The 17,549-nt window shown below is 37.9% G+C and overlaps 1 protein-coding gene across 1 annotated transcript; it reads right to left on the bottom strand.

Moving 5' to 3' along the window:
- Positions 1–1,460: 1,460 nt before the first annotated feature.
- TMBIM4 (transmembrane BAX inhibitor motif containing 4) lies at positions 1,461–16,507 on the bottom strand. The gene is made up of 7 exons (XM_086400144.1): positions 16,324–16,507; positions 9,990–10,098; positions 8,924–9,029; positions 6,678–6,711; positions 4,644–4,761; positions 2,395–2,440; positions 1,461–1,876 (listed from the first exon to the last, which is right to left on the bottom strand). The coding sequence occupies exons 1-7, from the start codon at positions 16,418–16,420 to the stop codon at positions 1,670–1,672; spliced, it is 717 nt and encodes a 238-aa protein (XP_086256270.1). The 5' UTR covers positions 16,421–16,507; the 3' UTR covers positions 1,461–1,669.
- Positions 16,508–17,549: the final 1,042 nt, after the last annotated feature.

The following is a 17,549-nucleotide window of genomic DNA, read 5'->3' as shown; positions in this document are numbered from 1 at the left end:
GAGAGATATATATAGTTATAGAAACCAACACAACATTGTAAAACAATTATCCTCCAATTAAAAATAAATTTTAAAAAACGGTATTGTTTTACATTTTTTAAATGTCATTTTTATCTGCATTTGCTTATTTATTATCTTTAGTCACAATTCAGTACATTCTCCCTTTTGACCAACAATAATAACATTAATAACAGCAGCTGACATTAATAAACACTTAGTTTATATGATATACTCATCTCACTTAATCCTTATAACAATCAGTAAAGAAGGTGGTGTTATTCCTATTATAAAGATGAGGTAAAAGACCTAAGGAAGGAAGGATAAGTAACGTGCCAAAGGTCAAATCACCAGTTGGTTACACAGCAAGGATTCCAATTTAGATTCTCTTACCTACGATGCTATGTTAACATGAGTATAGCATTATGCAACTGGATATTCAATAATTAATTGATAGTGATGGGGTCAAATTTACATCTAAAACTCACCAAAGGCTGTATCTATATACTACTAATTTATTTCAGTTTAATAGCTGGGAAACAATGCTTAGTGAGTGTTACAGGCTGAGTTGTACCCCCTGAAAATTCATATAATGAAGTCTGTCTTAATCTATTTGGGCAGCCAAAACAACACACTATAGAGACTGGGTGGTTTATAAACAACAAAAATTTACTTCTCACAGTTCTAGAGGCTGGGAAGTCCAAGATCAAGGTGCAGGCATATTCAGTGTCTAGTTTAAAGGTCCTCTTCCTGGTTCATAGACTGTCTTTTCATCATCAGCTCATGTGGCAGAAAGGGTAAGCGGTGTCTGTGGGCTCTCTTTTTAAAAAAGAGCACTAATCCCACTCGTGAGAACTCCATCCTCATGACCTAAGCACATCCCAAAAGCCCTACCTCCTCATAGCATCACAGGGGGCATCAGGTTTCAACAAATTATTTAGTGAATGCAAACATTAGGACCAGTGCAAAGTCCCAATTCCTGGTACCTCAGAATGTGACTGTATTTGGAGACAGAATCTTTATAAAGAAGTAATTAGAGTAAAATGAAGTCATTAGGGTGGGCCCTAGTCCAATATGACTGGTATCCTTATAAGAGGAAATTTGAATACAGACAAGTACAGAGAGAAGTCCACGTGAAGACACAGGGAAATGACCATCATTCAGGCAAGAGAGGGAACTCAGAAGAAATCAACCCTACCTTGACCTCACACTTCCAATCTCCAGAACTTTAGAAAAGAAAGTAAATTTCTGTTTAAGCCATGCGATCGGTGGTACTTTGTTATGGCACCTTAGCAAATGAATGCTGTCAGGAATTTGCTAAAGTTTTATTGGTCATTGGTATACTGCTATAATTTTTAAATGAAACTTGTACTTTAAAAACTAAGAATGTTAACTTCTATGTCAAAATAACTGACTTAAGCACACTTTTAATTTTTAATGCATCATACTGTAATGAAATGTCATTAACATTTTAATATAATTTTATTGTAATACTGAATAATTCCCTGTAATTATTCTTTCATACTTTTTCCTTTCTAAATAAGATTAAAATCTAGTCAAAGGAGATTTATACTTTATAATACACAGCATACAAATAAGATCTTAAAAGTATTTAACAATTATATCTCAAACTTTATTACTTAAGGAATCAGTTTCTATATACTGCTTTCAATCACTTTTTATTAGCTGCTTCCAAAACCCGTAACAGGTGCAAGAAGAGATTGATGATATCCAAGTAGAGGTTGATGGCAGCTAATACATACTCTTCAGGTGACAGCCTGTGCATCAGTGAGTGTGTGTCATAGATGATGAATCCGCAGAAAAGAAGGGCTCCCCCAGCAGCCAAGACCAACTCCACTGTCTCACTGTAAAAAAACAACTAAAGGCAAGAGATTATTGTAATAGTTTTATATTTAAGAACAGCATTAAGAATACTTAAGTTACTTATACTCTACATACATATTTAATAATTCTGTACAACTTTGAATACAAATGTTAAAAGTAGAAAAGGCAGGGCAGGTCCACTTGTGTTGGATGAATGGGTGAAGGGAGGAACCAATGAATATTCTCCTTTCTATTAAATTACCCACCTGACTTTTGAACAGTACCATTCCAAACATAAATTATTTAAAATCTATTTCTTACTCAGAATTACATGTGCCACTTGAAGATTAGCAATTTCAAGTGAGGACCTCTTTCTATTTCATTTAACTCATTTGTTCATCTTTCTTTCAACCAATAATATTAACATAAGACCTTGATTTTTAAAATATCATTTTAAAATCATTCTACATACAAATGTTCCAGATAATTATAACCAAGTGTCCTACAATAACATGTCTCTTACAGCTTTTTGAGATTATTTGTATTTCAAGTTATCATTCTAAAACAACTTACCCTCAAGATTCCTGACAAACACAAAATCCACAAACCAGCAAACAGTCTATAAAAACAAAAATTTTAATAATTTAGAATATTGTTCCTAACCAAAAACCTTTGTAAACTCATTCAGCATTTTCTGAATAAATAAATCCATCCTGATATTTGGCAAAGAATCACTGAAATGTAAGAATTCTTAAACCTACAATGAATATTACAGAATACCCAGAAATTGAAAGAACAGCTATCTATTCAACATTTGTTTTTATGGTGTATAAGACTAATTAAGAGTATAATTTTTAAAGTTTCAATTGGAATATAAAGAAAATACTGACATAAGCAAAATATCATTAGAAATATCATTTAATTCAGAGAGCTATAAAACTTCTTAAAAATATATAAATTTACCAATGAAGCATAATTTCATTTTTAACCAAATAACAAATGATTCTGTGAACACGCATATCCATTAGAGTTCCCAATGTACACTCTGTTTTATTCTGATGTATTAAAGAACTTAATTTATGCACATAAATTTGCCACTGCTATAATTTTATGAGTTATCATTCATTATATATAAAATAAAATTATATATTATATATGTAAGATATAATTATATGACAAGGACATCTAGGAAGTCAGTGCTATTATCTTATGAGACGTGGAAGCCTGAATATACATCTGCTGCCTCAGGCCACAAGTACACTGACCAAATTTATGCTCCCTCCTTAAATAAAAATGAGACAAAATATACGAAACAACAGTTTTCAAACAATAAGCAGCACAGGACAATGAGTCCTGAGATGAGGGAAACAAAGAAGGTAAGCTCTACAAATGACCCAGCTAGAGTTCCCAGGCCACAGTGCAGGGACAGGAATCCATATGCAGCTTTGTGGTTTCCTTGAGCTGAAGAGACGAGAATTCAGAGGTCAGAGAAGCTAAAGTGGTAGACTTTGAAGATCCAAGTTCTAGAGAAAAAAAGGGTTATACAGAGATTTCTGGTGGCATGCAGAGGGTTCTCCTCCAGTCTTTAGCTAAGTACTTATCAATGCATATTTGTGAGGAAGTACCAAAGTCTGGAGAAACCACCACCAGAGACAACCAGGCAGAAAAATCCTCAGATGCACTAAAGCCAGGAATAGTTTTGATTCACACCAGCTAGAGTGAAAAGACCTGAGACATGGGGCTTTGAGTAATCCTCAGAAGGATACTATCTCAAGAGTGGGGCCAAATTAGCCCTGAACTAAAAGCTGTTCTGGATCCAGCTAACAGAGCTTAAAAACAAGCCTCAAAAGATTCAGACCATTTCCAAAGAACTTAATTGCTTCCTAGAAGAACAGAACCTAACACATATGCAAAACAGGAAGCAAAAAAACAAAATTATATATATATATAGCTTCTCCTTAAATCATACTCCATTCTAATACAACTGTTTATGCATCCTGCACAATTGTCAGTGTTGGCTGACCAATTAATATTTTATCCCAGTAGAGACTTCTGATAATCTGGTTGTTGTTCAGTTGCTAAGTTGTGTCCAACTCCTTGTGACCCCATGGACTGTGCAGCACACCAGACTTCCCAGTCCCTTCACTATCTCCACTATCTGGAGTACCAGGAAAAAAGGGGGAGGAAAGAAAGTTTTGCAAGACTAGACTACTTGTAAATTTTTAGTGCTTTAACAGGAAAAAAGAGCAGAAAACGTTTCGGTGATTATGTGCCAAAAGAAAGCCATTGTGAGCTTAGGAAAGATTCTATGCATTCTTACCAAGGTGAGGGCAACACAGTACCATTATCCTAATATAAAAAGGATCATTCCTTATATTAGTTTGAAGAAGGATACAGGTTACTTAAGATGGATCAAAAAATTTAAAGTTCATGCAGACTTCCTTAGCACCTGGGTCACAATTACCTTGCTTTTGCCACAAAGATGTGGATGGTAACATTTCCCACAGTTAATGTTAAGATCTAAATAATTCAGGTAAATTTCATACCATTTATAAAGCATGCAAGCCTATAGCCTCTCTAGAAAGCTTAAATTTCAGGGCATTCACTTCCCTTTCAATATAGAGGTGAAGCAAAAAACTCAAAGCTACTTTCCATCTCCTATCATGTATGCTCCAGGAGAGTAGGGCCCTAGTACCCAAAGGGATGACTTCTCATTACCTCCATTTTTAAAGTATCCAATGCTAACAGTACAGCACCTCTCTCAAAACGAGGTAGTAGTGAAGATATCTATCTATCATAGCCATGATAAATACATCACTTACCCTGCTCCAAATTTGCTGAAATCTCTCTTAGACTGTAAAGTATATACAGTCAAACCAAGAAATACTGCACAAGTCAGTATGAAAGCTTGCAGGACAACATACACATCATAGAAAGTAACTGTAAAATTACAAAACATTGATTAAAAATACATATAAACCATATAAAAGCTTTTTTTCTGTCATATAATAGAAATGCCTTATTTTGTCCTATACTACTTGCCAATAAAAACAATTATGAAAAGATTCCTTATTCAGTCTTCAACTCTTGTATGGTAAAACCACACCCATAGTGCAATAAGCAGGCTCCAAAATATACAACATAAGGAGATCACATCATTATGAAGTTAAAGAAATGGCTAGAAGATAATACACAGCCAGCTGGTTTAGGAGTTTAGGGAATATGGTGAAATGATTTTCACCCATTTCTATCCCAGCTGCAGTTCATCACCATTTGTGGTAACTGTCAACTATGGCTTAAACCATCAATAGTGATGGTTCTGGGTCCTGTGGCTGGCTGGGAATTCCTAGGCAAGAAAAATATTGGGGCTGTCTGGGGTTGTCTGCCATTTACCAGCACTGTAGGCAATAGAAACCAACCACGAATTGCTTTATATCCAAGTCTGCATTATCCTGGAGAACATTATTGGGGTTTACTGGATATATATCGAATTTACTCCAGAAATTTTAGAATGACCATCTAGACTGACTATAGCAATTGTAATAAAACTGCTCAACATTTTACAGAATACTGAATTATAACCTCTTTAAAGGTAATTGAGTGTTTTGAACTCAAATCCATTTAAGTAATTTTTAATCTGAGAGGGATAAATTATCCAAGTTCCTTCTGTTTCTAAGTAGTTGACTTTATTTATCCCACACAGGGTTAAGAAGATGAATATGCAGAAAAGATAAAACATGAAATCACTTTTGCTTCTTCTCAGAAATTTCAGTAAGTTCGGGTGGATTCCATCTCTCTCCAACATCCCTTACAAATGGTGGATGCCAGAGAGGACAGAGATAGACTTAATAACACAGTAGTAAGTAATAGATAATAACACTGATAGTAAGTTAAGTATTAATAATACTTCCTTTCCATGTTGAGAAATTTCAACCCTATTTAGTTTGGTGGTTATTATTTATTTATGTTCTGATTCTTTTATAAAAAGAAGAGATGAATTACCAAAAAACATATAGACAAAACCTAGCATGAAAAAGTTAAAAACAGTAATGACAAAATAAGAAGAGAAAAATACATTAACAATATGGATCCACAATTTATTGCTATTGACAGTAACAGTACATTCTGATCTTTTTTGGTATCCCAGATAAATAATTTTGAAACAATCAGAATTTTTATTGTTAATCACAAAATTTTTTACTTGAGATATTATTATATAGGGTACATCAAATAATTATAACAGATACTTCCTTTTAAATATTATATATATTTAACACAAAATACAAGACAGAAATGACTATTGTTTCTTGTAGTGCCCTCTGATGAAATATGAGGATGTAATAAGGTACAGTTCAGTGCAGGCAATTTGAGATACTGAGCTCATGTGATGAAAGAGCATGGTTCCAAACATGTTATTAGTTCTTTTAAGATCCCTTTAAACAAGAAAAAAGATTAGCTATAGTTGTCTTTTTTTTATTTTTGGCTGCGCTATGCAGCATGTGAGATTTTTAGTTCCCTGACCAGGGATTGAACCCATATCCTCTGCAGTGGAAGGGCGGAGTGATTAACCACTGGATTGCCAGGGAAGTATCTGATGTTGTCTTGTTGGATAAACAAAATGAATATTGTTCTCTGTTCCTATTGTTTTCCTAATTCTTTTCGACTTCCTCTGAACTCAGCTAAAACTATATAAACATTTACTTTTTGCTTATATTTTAGGAATTCTTCATTCTATGCCACATTTTTTAATATGACATTACATGATGTTAAGCTTTAGCCCCAAACACTTTTTTACCCAAAAGATTTATCCACTTTAAAAAGTTACTGTAATATACAGAAGCACAATTATGGCTTACCAACGAAGGCCACGGTCAGAGATTCCAACAGTGTCTAAGAAAAAGAGACTGAAATTACATAGATGCATGTAAAATTTATACTGTTAAGTACATGTTCTGATTTCCAGGAATTCAAGGTGATTTCATACCCATGATCTCATTTTAGTTTCAGAGCAGCCTTTTGAAGTATATGGGACATATAATAAGCCCACCATAATAAAAATGAGACCTCAATGTATTAAATGAAAATATTTAGATTCTTTTCTTTTTTTTGACTGTGCTGCACAGTTTGTGGTATCTTAGTTCCCCAACCACAGCAGTAAAAGCAATGAGTCCCAACCATAGGACAACCAGGGTATTTCCATGAGAACAGATTCCAATTGTTATACCATTATTCCTTAAACTCAACTAGATTTTTCATATCTGCAACAGGGAGATTCTAGAAGTAATATAGAAAATTCTATTTTTCTCACTCTTTATGATGTAAATAAAGTTGAAACTGCAAATCACATGCACATTTAAAAAACCTCACTACTTCACACAAACAAACACGGAAAGAATATAATATTTAGATAGTACTTTGGTGTGGCAGGACTGGTCTCCTTTAGGATGGACTGATTGGATCTCCTTGCAGTCCAAGGGACTCTCAAGAGTCTTCTCCAACACCACACTTCAAAAGCATCAATTCTTCGGTGCTCAGCTTTCTTCACAGTCCAACTTTCACATCCATACATGACCACAGGAAAAACCACAGCCTTGACTAGACAGACCTTTGTTGGCAAAGTAATGTCTCTGCTTTTCAATATGGTGTCTAGGTTGGTCATAACTTTCCTTCCAAGGAGTAAGCGTCTGTTAATTTCATGGCTGCAGTCACCATCTGCAGTGATTTTGGAGCCCAGAAAAATAAAGTCTGACACTGTTTCCACTGTTTCCCCATCTATTTCCCATAAAGACGGGACCAGATGCCATGATCTTATTTTTCTGAATGTTGAGCTTTAAGCCAACCTTTTCACTCTCCTCTTTCACTTTCATCAAGAGGCTTTTTAGTTCCTCTTCACTTTCTGCCATAAGGGTGGTGTCATCTGCATATCTGAGGTTATTGATATTTCTCCCGGCAATCTTGATTCCAGCTTGTGCTTCTTCCAGCCCAGCATTTCTCATGATGTACTCTGCATCTAAGTTAAACAAGTAGGGTGACAATATACAGCCTTGATGTACTCCTTTTCCTATTTGGAACCAGTCTGTTGTTCCATGTCCAGTTCTACCAGTCCTGGGTGTTCACTGGAAGGACTGATGCTGAGGCTGAAACTCCAATACTTTGGCCACCTCATGCGAAGAGCTGACTCATTGGAAAACACCCTGATGCTGGGAAGGATTGGGGCAGGAGGAGAAGGGGACGACAGGGGATGAGATGGCTGGATGGCATCACCAACTCAATGGACATGAGTTTGAGTAAACTCCGGGAGTTGGTGATGGACAGGGAGGCCTCGCATGCTGCGATTCATGGGATCACAAAGAGTTGGACATGACTGAGTGACTGAACTGAACTTGGTGTGGCAGAGTATTGAAACTGTCCCCCAGTATTCTTTTTTTCTTTCTTGGTAACAGAATTTTGCCTAAACATATACCCATTCAGATTAAGCATTATGTTTTCAGCTTCCCTGGCAGCTATATCTGCAAGAATCTAGATCTAAAAGCTAGAATATAGTGTGACTATATTCTAGTCAATATAATGTGAATAGAGAGACATACAACCCTGAGGAGCAAAGAGGTTTGCTCTCTCCTTTCTCTTTTCATTTTTTAAATAGATAGAATGCAGGTATGGTAGTAAGCTATCTTATTCGATGCAACTTTATTTATTTATTTTTTTTATTTTTTTTTTCCGATGCAACTTTAGAAATGTCTAAACTATAGCAGTGTCTGGGCCCCTGACAACTTCACTAAACAGTCATTCAGATTTTTATATGAAAGAGACATAAGCTATCTTGTTTAAGCCATGTCAAAAGTAGCTGAACTCATATCCTAAATAAGAATTAGGGATACTGAGCTTCATCCTCAAGCTTCTTTCCCCTTAATTATATCTTTGTTTTAATTGTTTATTCTAGTTAAATTTTATCTGATAGACAATTATCATAAAGGTAATGCCTTGATTTTTTAAAAAACTCATTAATTTGGTTCTGCTACTGTTACATATATATATGCATTCAAATAAATAAATTTAAAGTTCAGGAATAAATGTTAAGGAAACACATTGTCAAAGTACTTACAAATCCAAAAAGCAGGTATAGGTTAAGGGGATGCTTATGTCTGTTTACAGTCAAGGCTAAAATCAAACCCAAGGATCCAAGGGCCAACACCAAAATTAAGGCAGGACTGAAAGACAAAAAATTAAAAGCATTCTCAACTTAAAAAAATACCATAAATAACATCCAATTTAATAATAAAATTTCTCTATGTGTTCATGAAAGTACAGGAAAAAAAATTTGGAAGGATCTAAACCAAACTGACCAAAGAAATTATTTTTCCATGGGGAAAATTTGAGACTGTGAGATGGGAAGGAGCAGGAAGACAAAGAATCTTTCCCACTATGAATGTGGAAAATGTAACCTTTTTACGTCATGAATTTCTATTATATTGAATAATTTTTTCAATTAGCATAATGCCTTTTTTAAAAACTAAAACTCAATAAAGAAAAACTATTAAATAATAAGCAAATTTTATACCTAACTACTTTTTTAGGGCATTTACTATATAGCTGTAACTTAAAGAACTTACTCCAAATAGCAAACTAATAGTTCAAGATTCCCCTTTTGTAAAGGAAGGATAGAAATTATCTACTTCTAAGAAAATATTCATTCTTTACTTTTCTTTAATATAAAGTCTACATTACTCTTACCCATGGAAATAATTATTTTGGAGGTCAAATCTTAAACAAATTACGGAAGAACCATATGGAACTCCTCTGAAAGGATTTCAGTGAAATTTTCCTAGCTGTGAACTGACACTAAGGTAAATTTAACTTTTCAAGCACTGTCTTGGGCTTTGGGGACAGGGCATAAGTCTAATAAAGACACACTCAAAAAATTACATTCAATAAAAATTCTTAATGGAGATGAGGGGTTAACTCTATGAAACCAAGCTAAAAATGTTGGCGGTAAATACCATATTGTAGATTATTTTTCTTGCAAAAATTTATTTACAAGAGTTAATCAATCCTTTTTACATTCTAACCTCAAAAGTTAATAGAAAAAAAACCCACTACCTTGCTCATCTTATGCCCTTTGAGTCACATGCAGTGGCTGAAAATGATTCTGAATCATGTCATTACCTTACCTTTCATGTACAAATGTCCGTATAGAATCAAAGTATAAAAAAAATGCCAATGTCACTGTAGTTAAGAGAACTTGGAGAGAAAGGATGCTGTAGACTTTTCTTAGAAAGGCTGAAAAGAGAAAAAAGTTACACATGACTATTTTCTTAAGCATTTATCAGAGTACAGCAAGATCAGGTTTCTTCTTAGACACATTAAATTACTATGCAAATTCTTTCTTAAATCTTAATCCAAATATCACAACTGTAACTAAAACTTAAAAAAAAAAAAAGCCTCCCAGAAAATAAAAAATTTTGTTAACTATACTCCAGGAAGCATGAGCTTAAAAAATTAAGTTAATGGGCCAGAATACAAATGTTTCCATCAAAACAAAATGAAACCATCAAATCCATATTTGTGCAACATACAACAAAGCAAAGGATTAAAACCAGAACATGTTTTAAATAACGAAGTTATCTTGAAAGTGAAAAGCAGGAATAAAAAGCATATGGTTAAATATAAAATTTAAAAAGAAATCTTAATTTCCAAGCGGTGCAAATGTTTCCCTAAAATGAAGCTTCTCCATAAAAGGCAAATAATATATAAACTTACTTTCACTCACCTGTTTTTATTTCTCACTTCTAGTACCTTTGCCTCTAATTTCTATATAAGAAATTCTGACTTTCAAAATACGTTATTACCAACATCCTTATTACCAACATCCATAAATCAACTCCAAAGCGCAATGATCTAAAAATATTTATAAAAGTCTTCTGACACATAGAAGACTTCCCAGGTGGCGCTAGTGTAAAGAACACACCTGCTAATGCAGAAGATATAAGAGACATGGGTTCGATCCCTGAGTCAGGAAGATCTCCTGCAGAAGGGCATTGCAATCACTCCAGTATTCTTGCCTTCAGAATCCCAGAGAGAGGAGGCTGGTGGGCTACAGTCCACAGGGTCACAAAGAGTTCCTCGTATTCCTGAAGGACCCTAAACAGACTTCTAAATGCTTTATTTTATAGTGATGTCTACTTGTCTTTCACTATTAGACTATGAAGACTAAAGAGCTCCCTAATAATAGGATATTAATATTCATTTTAAGTTTCCCATTTTAGGACACGACTCAGCATGAGTTCCTACCACTCTGCCAGGGATGGCACAGAATATTGTTTAATCGTTAACTCTGGTCCAACTCTCTGTGACCCTGTGGACTACAGCCCGCCAGGCCCCTCTGTCTGTGGGATTTTCCAAGCAAGAATACTGGAGTGGGTTGCCATTTCCTTCTCTAGGGGATTGTCCCAACCCAGGGATCGAACTCACATCTCATGCATCTCCTGCATTGGCAGGTGGATTCTTTTCCTCTGAGCCATCTGGGAAGCCCTTGGCACAGAATAAATACTCCTTAAATTTTATTTGCTTTTAAATAAACTTATATTGAATTAATGAAAAGTAAATTTTGCCAGAGAAAAGGTGTTATTCTGACACAATAATGGAGCCACATAATTTCTTAGGCAAGGACAACACTGTGGAATGATTTTTACCCAACAAAAGATATGGTACTGTCTCTTGACTCTCATGACAATATGCATGCGTAAATGTTCTCTTTGAAAAAAATTCCTACTAAAGACCTCATTCCTCAAGGAATGATGAAGTGCTTTGATGGCATGTCTGCCAAATATCAAGCAGTAAAATAAATATAAGAATAAGAGAATGTTCATAAATAATAAAGATTTAATCCTTAAAGGCCCTCCCATTACATCTTTTTTAAAATATAAGAGTATTTATTTATTTTTTGATTGTGCTGGGTGTACACTGCTGCAAGGGCTTTTCTCTGTTGGCAGTGAGTGGGGGCTACTCTAGTTGCATGGGCTTCTCACTGCGGTGGCTACTCTCTAGGGCACACGGGCTTCAGTAGCTGCGGCCCCTGGGCTCTAGAACACAGGCTCAATAGTTGTGGCGCACAGGCTTTAGTTGCTCCTTGGCATGTGGAATCTTCCCGGATCAGGATCAAACTGGTGTCCCCTGCATTTCAACATGGACTTTGAACCACTGGATGCCCAGGGAAGTCCTCTATACTCTTTTAAAAATAGAACTTAAATCAAATCCCACAAAAAGTAACATTTGACACCCATTTTGAATAACTAATATAAAAAGTGGCAAAAGATATACATACACACCCAGAGAAAAAAATAAAAGATCTGATAAGAAAACAAGTCAAACTGCAATCTTTCAGTTGTTGGTTTTTTTTTTTTTTTGAGTCCTATTTCTGCCTTTCTACTTTTCGGCTTTCTACTTCCACTTCTTCCCTTTCTACTCAAACTTGACAGGCTGAAACATGAACTTTTCATTTCTACCCAATCTGTAACCAGCACCAACCTCCCCCAAGCCAAAAATGTAGGAGTCACCTCTGATTTCCCTCTTTTCCCAATTCATCAACAACTACTGTAGCTTCTACTTGCAAAGTGAAAGTCATCTACCTCTTTGGTCTCCTTTGCTACATTTCCAGTCAGTCTTATGATCTAGCACCTGCACTGTTATAGTAGCCTTCTAATTGGTCTGCATGCTTTCACTGGTCCCACCTATAGTCCCACAGCTGTTGACAGCTATCTTTTTGTAGAGTAATCTGTATCATGTGACTGCCTGCTTAAGTACTTGTAATGCTTTCCCTTCTGCTTACAAAAAAATGTTAAAGTTTTTATGGGGCCTAAGAGACGGACATGACTTCACTTTCACTTTTCACTTTCATGCACTGGAGAAGAAAATGGTAGCCCACTCCAGTGTTCTTGCCTGGAGAATCCCAGGGATGGGAGAGCCTGGTGAGCTGCCGTCTATGGGGTTGCACAGTCGGACACAACTGAAGCGACTTAGCAGCAGCAGCAACAAGCCCTACATGACATGTGCATGCATGCTCAGTCTTGTCCGCCTCTTTGTGACCCCATAGACTGCAGCCCACCAGGCTCCTCTGTCTGTTGGCTTTCTCAGAACAGAATTCTGGAGTGGGTTGCCATTTCCTTCTCCAGAGGATCCTTTGGACCCAGGGCTTGAACCTGTACCTCCTGTATCTCCTGCATTGGCAGAGGGATTCTTTACCACTGAGCCAACTGGGAAGCCCGTGATTATCATAACTAGGTCATAAAAGACACGGTAGCTTCCTTAATGGTCTCTCCTGGGTTGCATGCTCTTGACAAGTCAGCTACCACGCCATGATGCTCAAGCAGCCAATGGAGAAGGTCACATGGCAAGGAATTAACACCTTGTATCAACATCTGCATGAGTGGGGTTTCCAGGAAGCAGATCTTCAACCCAGTGAAGTCTTCAGATGACTGCAGTCTCAGCCCACATCTTGAGTGGACTCTCCTAAGACACCCTGAGCCAGAACCACCTAGCTATGCCTATCCCATATTTCTGATTCTCAGAAACTGTGTTAAGTAATAACTGTTGTTTTAAGCTTCTAAAATTTGGAATAAATTTTAATAAAGCAATAGATAACGAATACAACCTAGCTAGCTTCTTCTCAACAACACAACTGCCATCTCCTTTAAAAGTTCTTTCCCTGACCATTCCTTAACTAAAATAGCTACTAAGCTACTATTCTAGGCTCTAGTGTCTATTTCATCACTGTTTCTTTTCTTTAGAGAGTTTAACACTGCTAGTAGTCTATTTATTTGCTTAACTCTTTAGGGCCTATCTCCCTTACTACTCCACACAAATAATAAATCTAGAGGACTCAAATATTATCTGGTTACTGCTATATCCTTAATATCAGCAGGGAGCCCAATAAAGTTGTATAAACAAAAGAAAAATGCTCACCTTCACTCACCTGGCTAAAAAAATGTAGATTAAAACAAGATTACATTTTTTTTTACCCACAACAAGAGGCAGTAAACTATGGCTAAGGGCCAAACCCAGCACATCACCTGATTTTATAAGAAAGTTTTCCTGGGCACTGCTGCTGCTAAGTCACTTCAGTCGTGTCCGACTCTGTGCGACCCCATAGACAGCAGCCCACCAGGCTCCCCCGTCCCTGGGATTCTCCAGGCAAGAACACTGGAGTGGGTTGCCATTTCCTTCTCCAATGTGTGAAAGTGAAAAGTGAAAGTGAAGTCGCTCAGTCGTGTCCGACTTCTAGCAACCCCATGGACTGCAGCCTACCAGGCTCCTCCATCCATGGGATTTTCCAGGCAAGAGTACTGGAGTGGGGTGCCATTGCCTTCTCCGTTCCTGGGCACAATCACAGCCATTTCTGTGTCCTCTATAGCTTCTTTTTTTGCCTGGATAATTCCATGGACAGAGGGGCCTGGCAAGCTACAATCCATGGGGTTGCAGAGTCAGACACAACTGAGTGACTAATTGTAATTGTATAGCTTATTTTGCATGACAATGGCAGAATTTTGTAACTGTGCCACAGAGTCCTTTATTATGACTCCACAAAGCTGAAAATATTTACTATCTGGCCCTTTGGAGAAAATGTTTGCTAATCCCTGATCTACCAGATTGCCAGATACTAAGAAGTTTGATGATCTCAGTGCTGGTGAGAGTGCAGTAGAAGGTACCCTCATGTATTGTTTGCTGGAGAGTCAACAGGTGCAATCTCTTTGGGTAGTTGACGACATCAAATTTTAAATGCACATATTCTTTGGACCTATAATTTCACTGCTAAAAATTTATAGAACAATAATTGGAGAAATTCACAACCATATGGAAGAATGGCCCCTAAAGCTCTATTTGAAGGAATAAAAAGAATGAAAAGTAACAATCTAAATACCCATCAAGAAAGGATGATTAAATAAATTATGGAACATACATATTATAGATGATCACCATAGTTAAAAATATGATAAAGCTATAAATATATGCACTGCTATTTTTCAATATGATACATTAAATAAAAATACAAAGTTGCAGAAATGTAAGAATCATAACATTGTGCTTCTTAGTATAAAACAGTATGTCTTAGTGTTTCAAAAATACAAATATAGTAGACTGCTAAAACAGATTAGTTTAATAGACTATGTATATTACATATGTAACAACTAATTATATAAACTTAACTTAATGGTACTATAAAAGTGCTCAAGGTAGAGATTGTACTCAGCTTTCATTCTCACATCATTTTTCTGTAGCTTCATAATTTGTTGTCTTCTACCAATAAGCCTTGGCTATTTAAATATATAATATTCCAAAAGTATTTTCCAGAAGATGTACGTATTACATTTTCAAAACAACCCCATTTTCCTTCATGTAAAGGCAGTGAGGAAAGAAGTTTTGGAAGTCACAGTTGCTCACCTTAAGACACTAGTTAGATCAGCCAGGTTAATTTGCTTAAAAAATAGAGGGAGGCATTTCTGTTTTACCTTTAAATTCATAAAAAATTTTGACAGACCAGATACCATTTTAAACTACAGATGCAGTCAGCTTAGTCACAGGCCCAATGACCATGACACAGGGTTCCTTACTGGTAATTTCCTGATAGGAGTGAGATCACACTGGGTGAATTCCTGGATGAGAGCTGTTACCAAGAAAGGAGCCATGATTATCATTTTCTAAACATATGTCTAAAGCTTAGAATTTTCAGTCCCACACCCGTTTCTCCTGAGAAGAGAGAAGGGCTGAAAATGGAGGTAATTAATCACGCTTTCGTGAGGAAGCCACCATTAAACCCCAATAGTACGGGGTATGCAGGGCTTCCAGATGGGTGAACACAGCCTCATACCAGGACATAGAAACTGCAAAGACAGACGAGGACACAGAATCAGCCCTTATATCAAAAACATAGCCTGCAATGCAGGAGACCTGGGTTCGATCCCTGGGTCAGGAAAATCCCCTGGAGAAGGAAATGGCAACCCACTCCAGTACTCTTGCCTGGAAAATCCCATGGTCAGAGAAGCCTGGTAGACTACAGTCCATGGGATCGCAGAGTCGGACACGACTGAGCGACTTCACTTTCATTTTCCATTCAGATATACGTCACAATGATCATATAATAAACTTACTTTCACGGAAAAAAATAACCCAAGTTTCTCTTAACTGAAAAATGCCAAATTCAAGCTAGTGAGGTTTTCAACCCCTTTTCCACCGAAGATGATAGGATGGACTCAGTTTCAGGTCTCTGGGCGTACAGCTGGGGAGCCACCTCACCTCTCCCTCTCAGCCCCTGCGGAGGGAGAAAGCCCTTCTTCCCAGCCAGGGGACCGGAAGGAGGAGGGAAGGCTGTCCTCTGAACCCAAGAGATCGGCGGTATCCCCAGGGCCTGGTCGCGGAGGATGCTCGCCTCAGAAGCCGGAAACCAGCCCCCAGAGGCCGGCGACGCCAGGGGACCGACAAGGCGCGGCCGGGAGGGACCCGGCGACGTACCCATTCGGATGTGCACGCTGGCGGAGGCCACACAGCTGCCATAGTTGAAGTCGTCCTCGATAGAAGAGCAGGGGTAGCGGGGGTCAAAGTCCGCCATGTCCGCACAGCACCCCCCCCCACCCCAGGGCCCCCGCGGAGCTAAATTGACGACGCCACCACAACGGCCTCAGGCCTTCCACTTCCTGAGGAAGCGATCCAGCCCCAACTAGCCGAGCGGCCGCGCCCGAGCCAAGCCCCAACCAATCGATGAGGTAGCCTCGAACATTCAGTTAGTTCAGTTCCCTTCAGTCGCTCAGTCGTGTCCGACTCTTTGCGACCCCATGGACTGCAGCACGCCAGGCCTCCCTGTCCATCACCAACTCCCGGAGTTTATCCAAACCCATATCCATTGAGTCAGTGATGCCATCCAACCATCTCATCCTCTGTCGTCCCCTTCTCCTCCTGCCCTCAATTTTCCCCAGCATCAGGGTCTTTTCCAACGAATCAGTTCTTTGCATCAGGTGGCCAAAGTATTGGAGTTTCAACTTCAACATCAGGCCTTCAATGAATATTCAGGACTGATTTCCTTTAGGATGGACTGGTTGGATCTCCTTGCAGTCCAAGGGACTCTCAAGAGTCCAACACCACAGTTCGAAAGCATCAATTCTTCAGAGCTCGGCTTTCTTTGTAGTCCAACTCTTACATCCATACATGACCACTGGAAAAACCATAGCCTTGACTAGACGGACCTTTGTTGGCAAAGTAATGTCTCTGCTTTTTAAAATGCTTCAGTTAGGCTGGAAAAAGGAGTTTGCTTCATGTTAGGGCGGGAGAGAAAATGAGTTACATTTTCAGTGTCATCTGAAGTGAAGGTTTTCTCAGATTTTCCTCCACAAGTTTCTTAAATCCTCTGACCAAGAGAAGTTGCTAAAAGTGATAAAAATGAAGTCCCCTTTCATCCTTCCGTTCAACAAATACCCATTCTCATTCTTTCTTGTTGTTGTTTAGTTGCTCTTCGAGACCCCATGGACTGTAGCCCGCCAGGCTCCTCTGTCCATGGGATTTCCCAGGCAAGAATACCGGAGTGGGGTGCCATTTCCTTCTCCAGGGGATCTTCCCGACCCAGGAATGGCTCAAACCCGTGTCTCCTGCATAGGCAGGTTGTTTCTTTACCATTGAACCACCAGGGAAGCCCCCATCTCATTCATTTACTGCCGCAATAATCACACTGAGGAGATACTTTTCAT

Source organism: Bos grunniens, chromosome 5 (assembly GCF_055505025.1).
Source record: "Bos grunniens cultivar Pamir isolate PY7600 chromosome 5, Bosgru_T2T1.0, whole genome shotgun sequence".
Classification (NCBI taxonomy): domain Eukaryota; kingdom Metazoa; phylum Chordata; class Mammalia; order Artiodactyla; family Bovidae; genus Bos; species Bos grunniens.
Note: the sequence above shows the minus strand (reverse complement) of the source record. Positions and strands in the feature narration are given on the sequence as shown.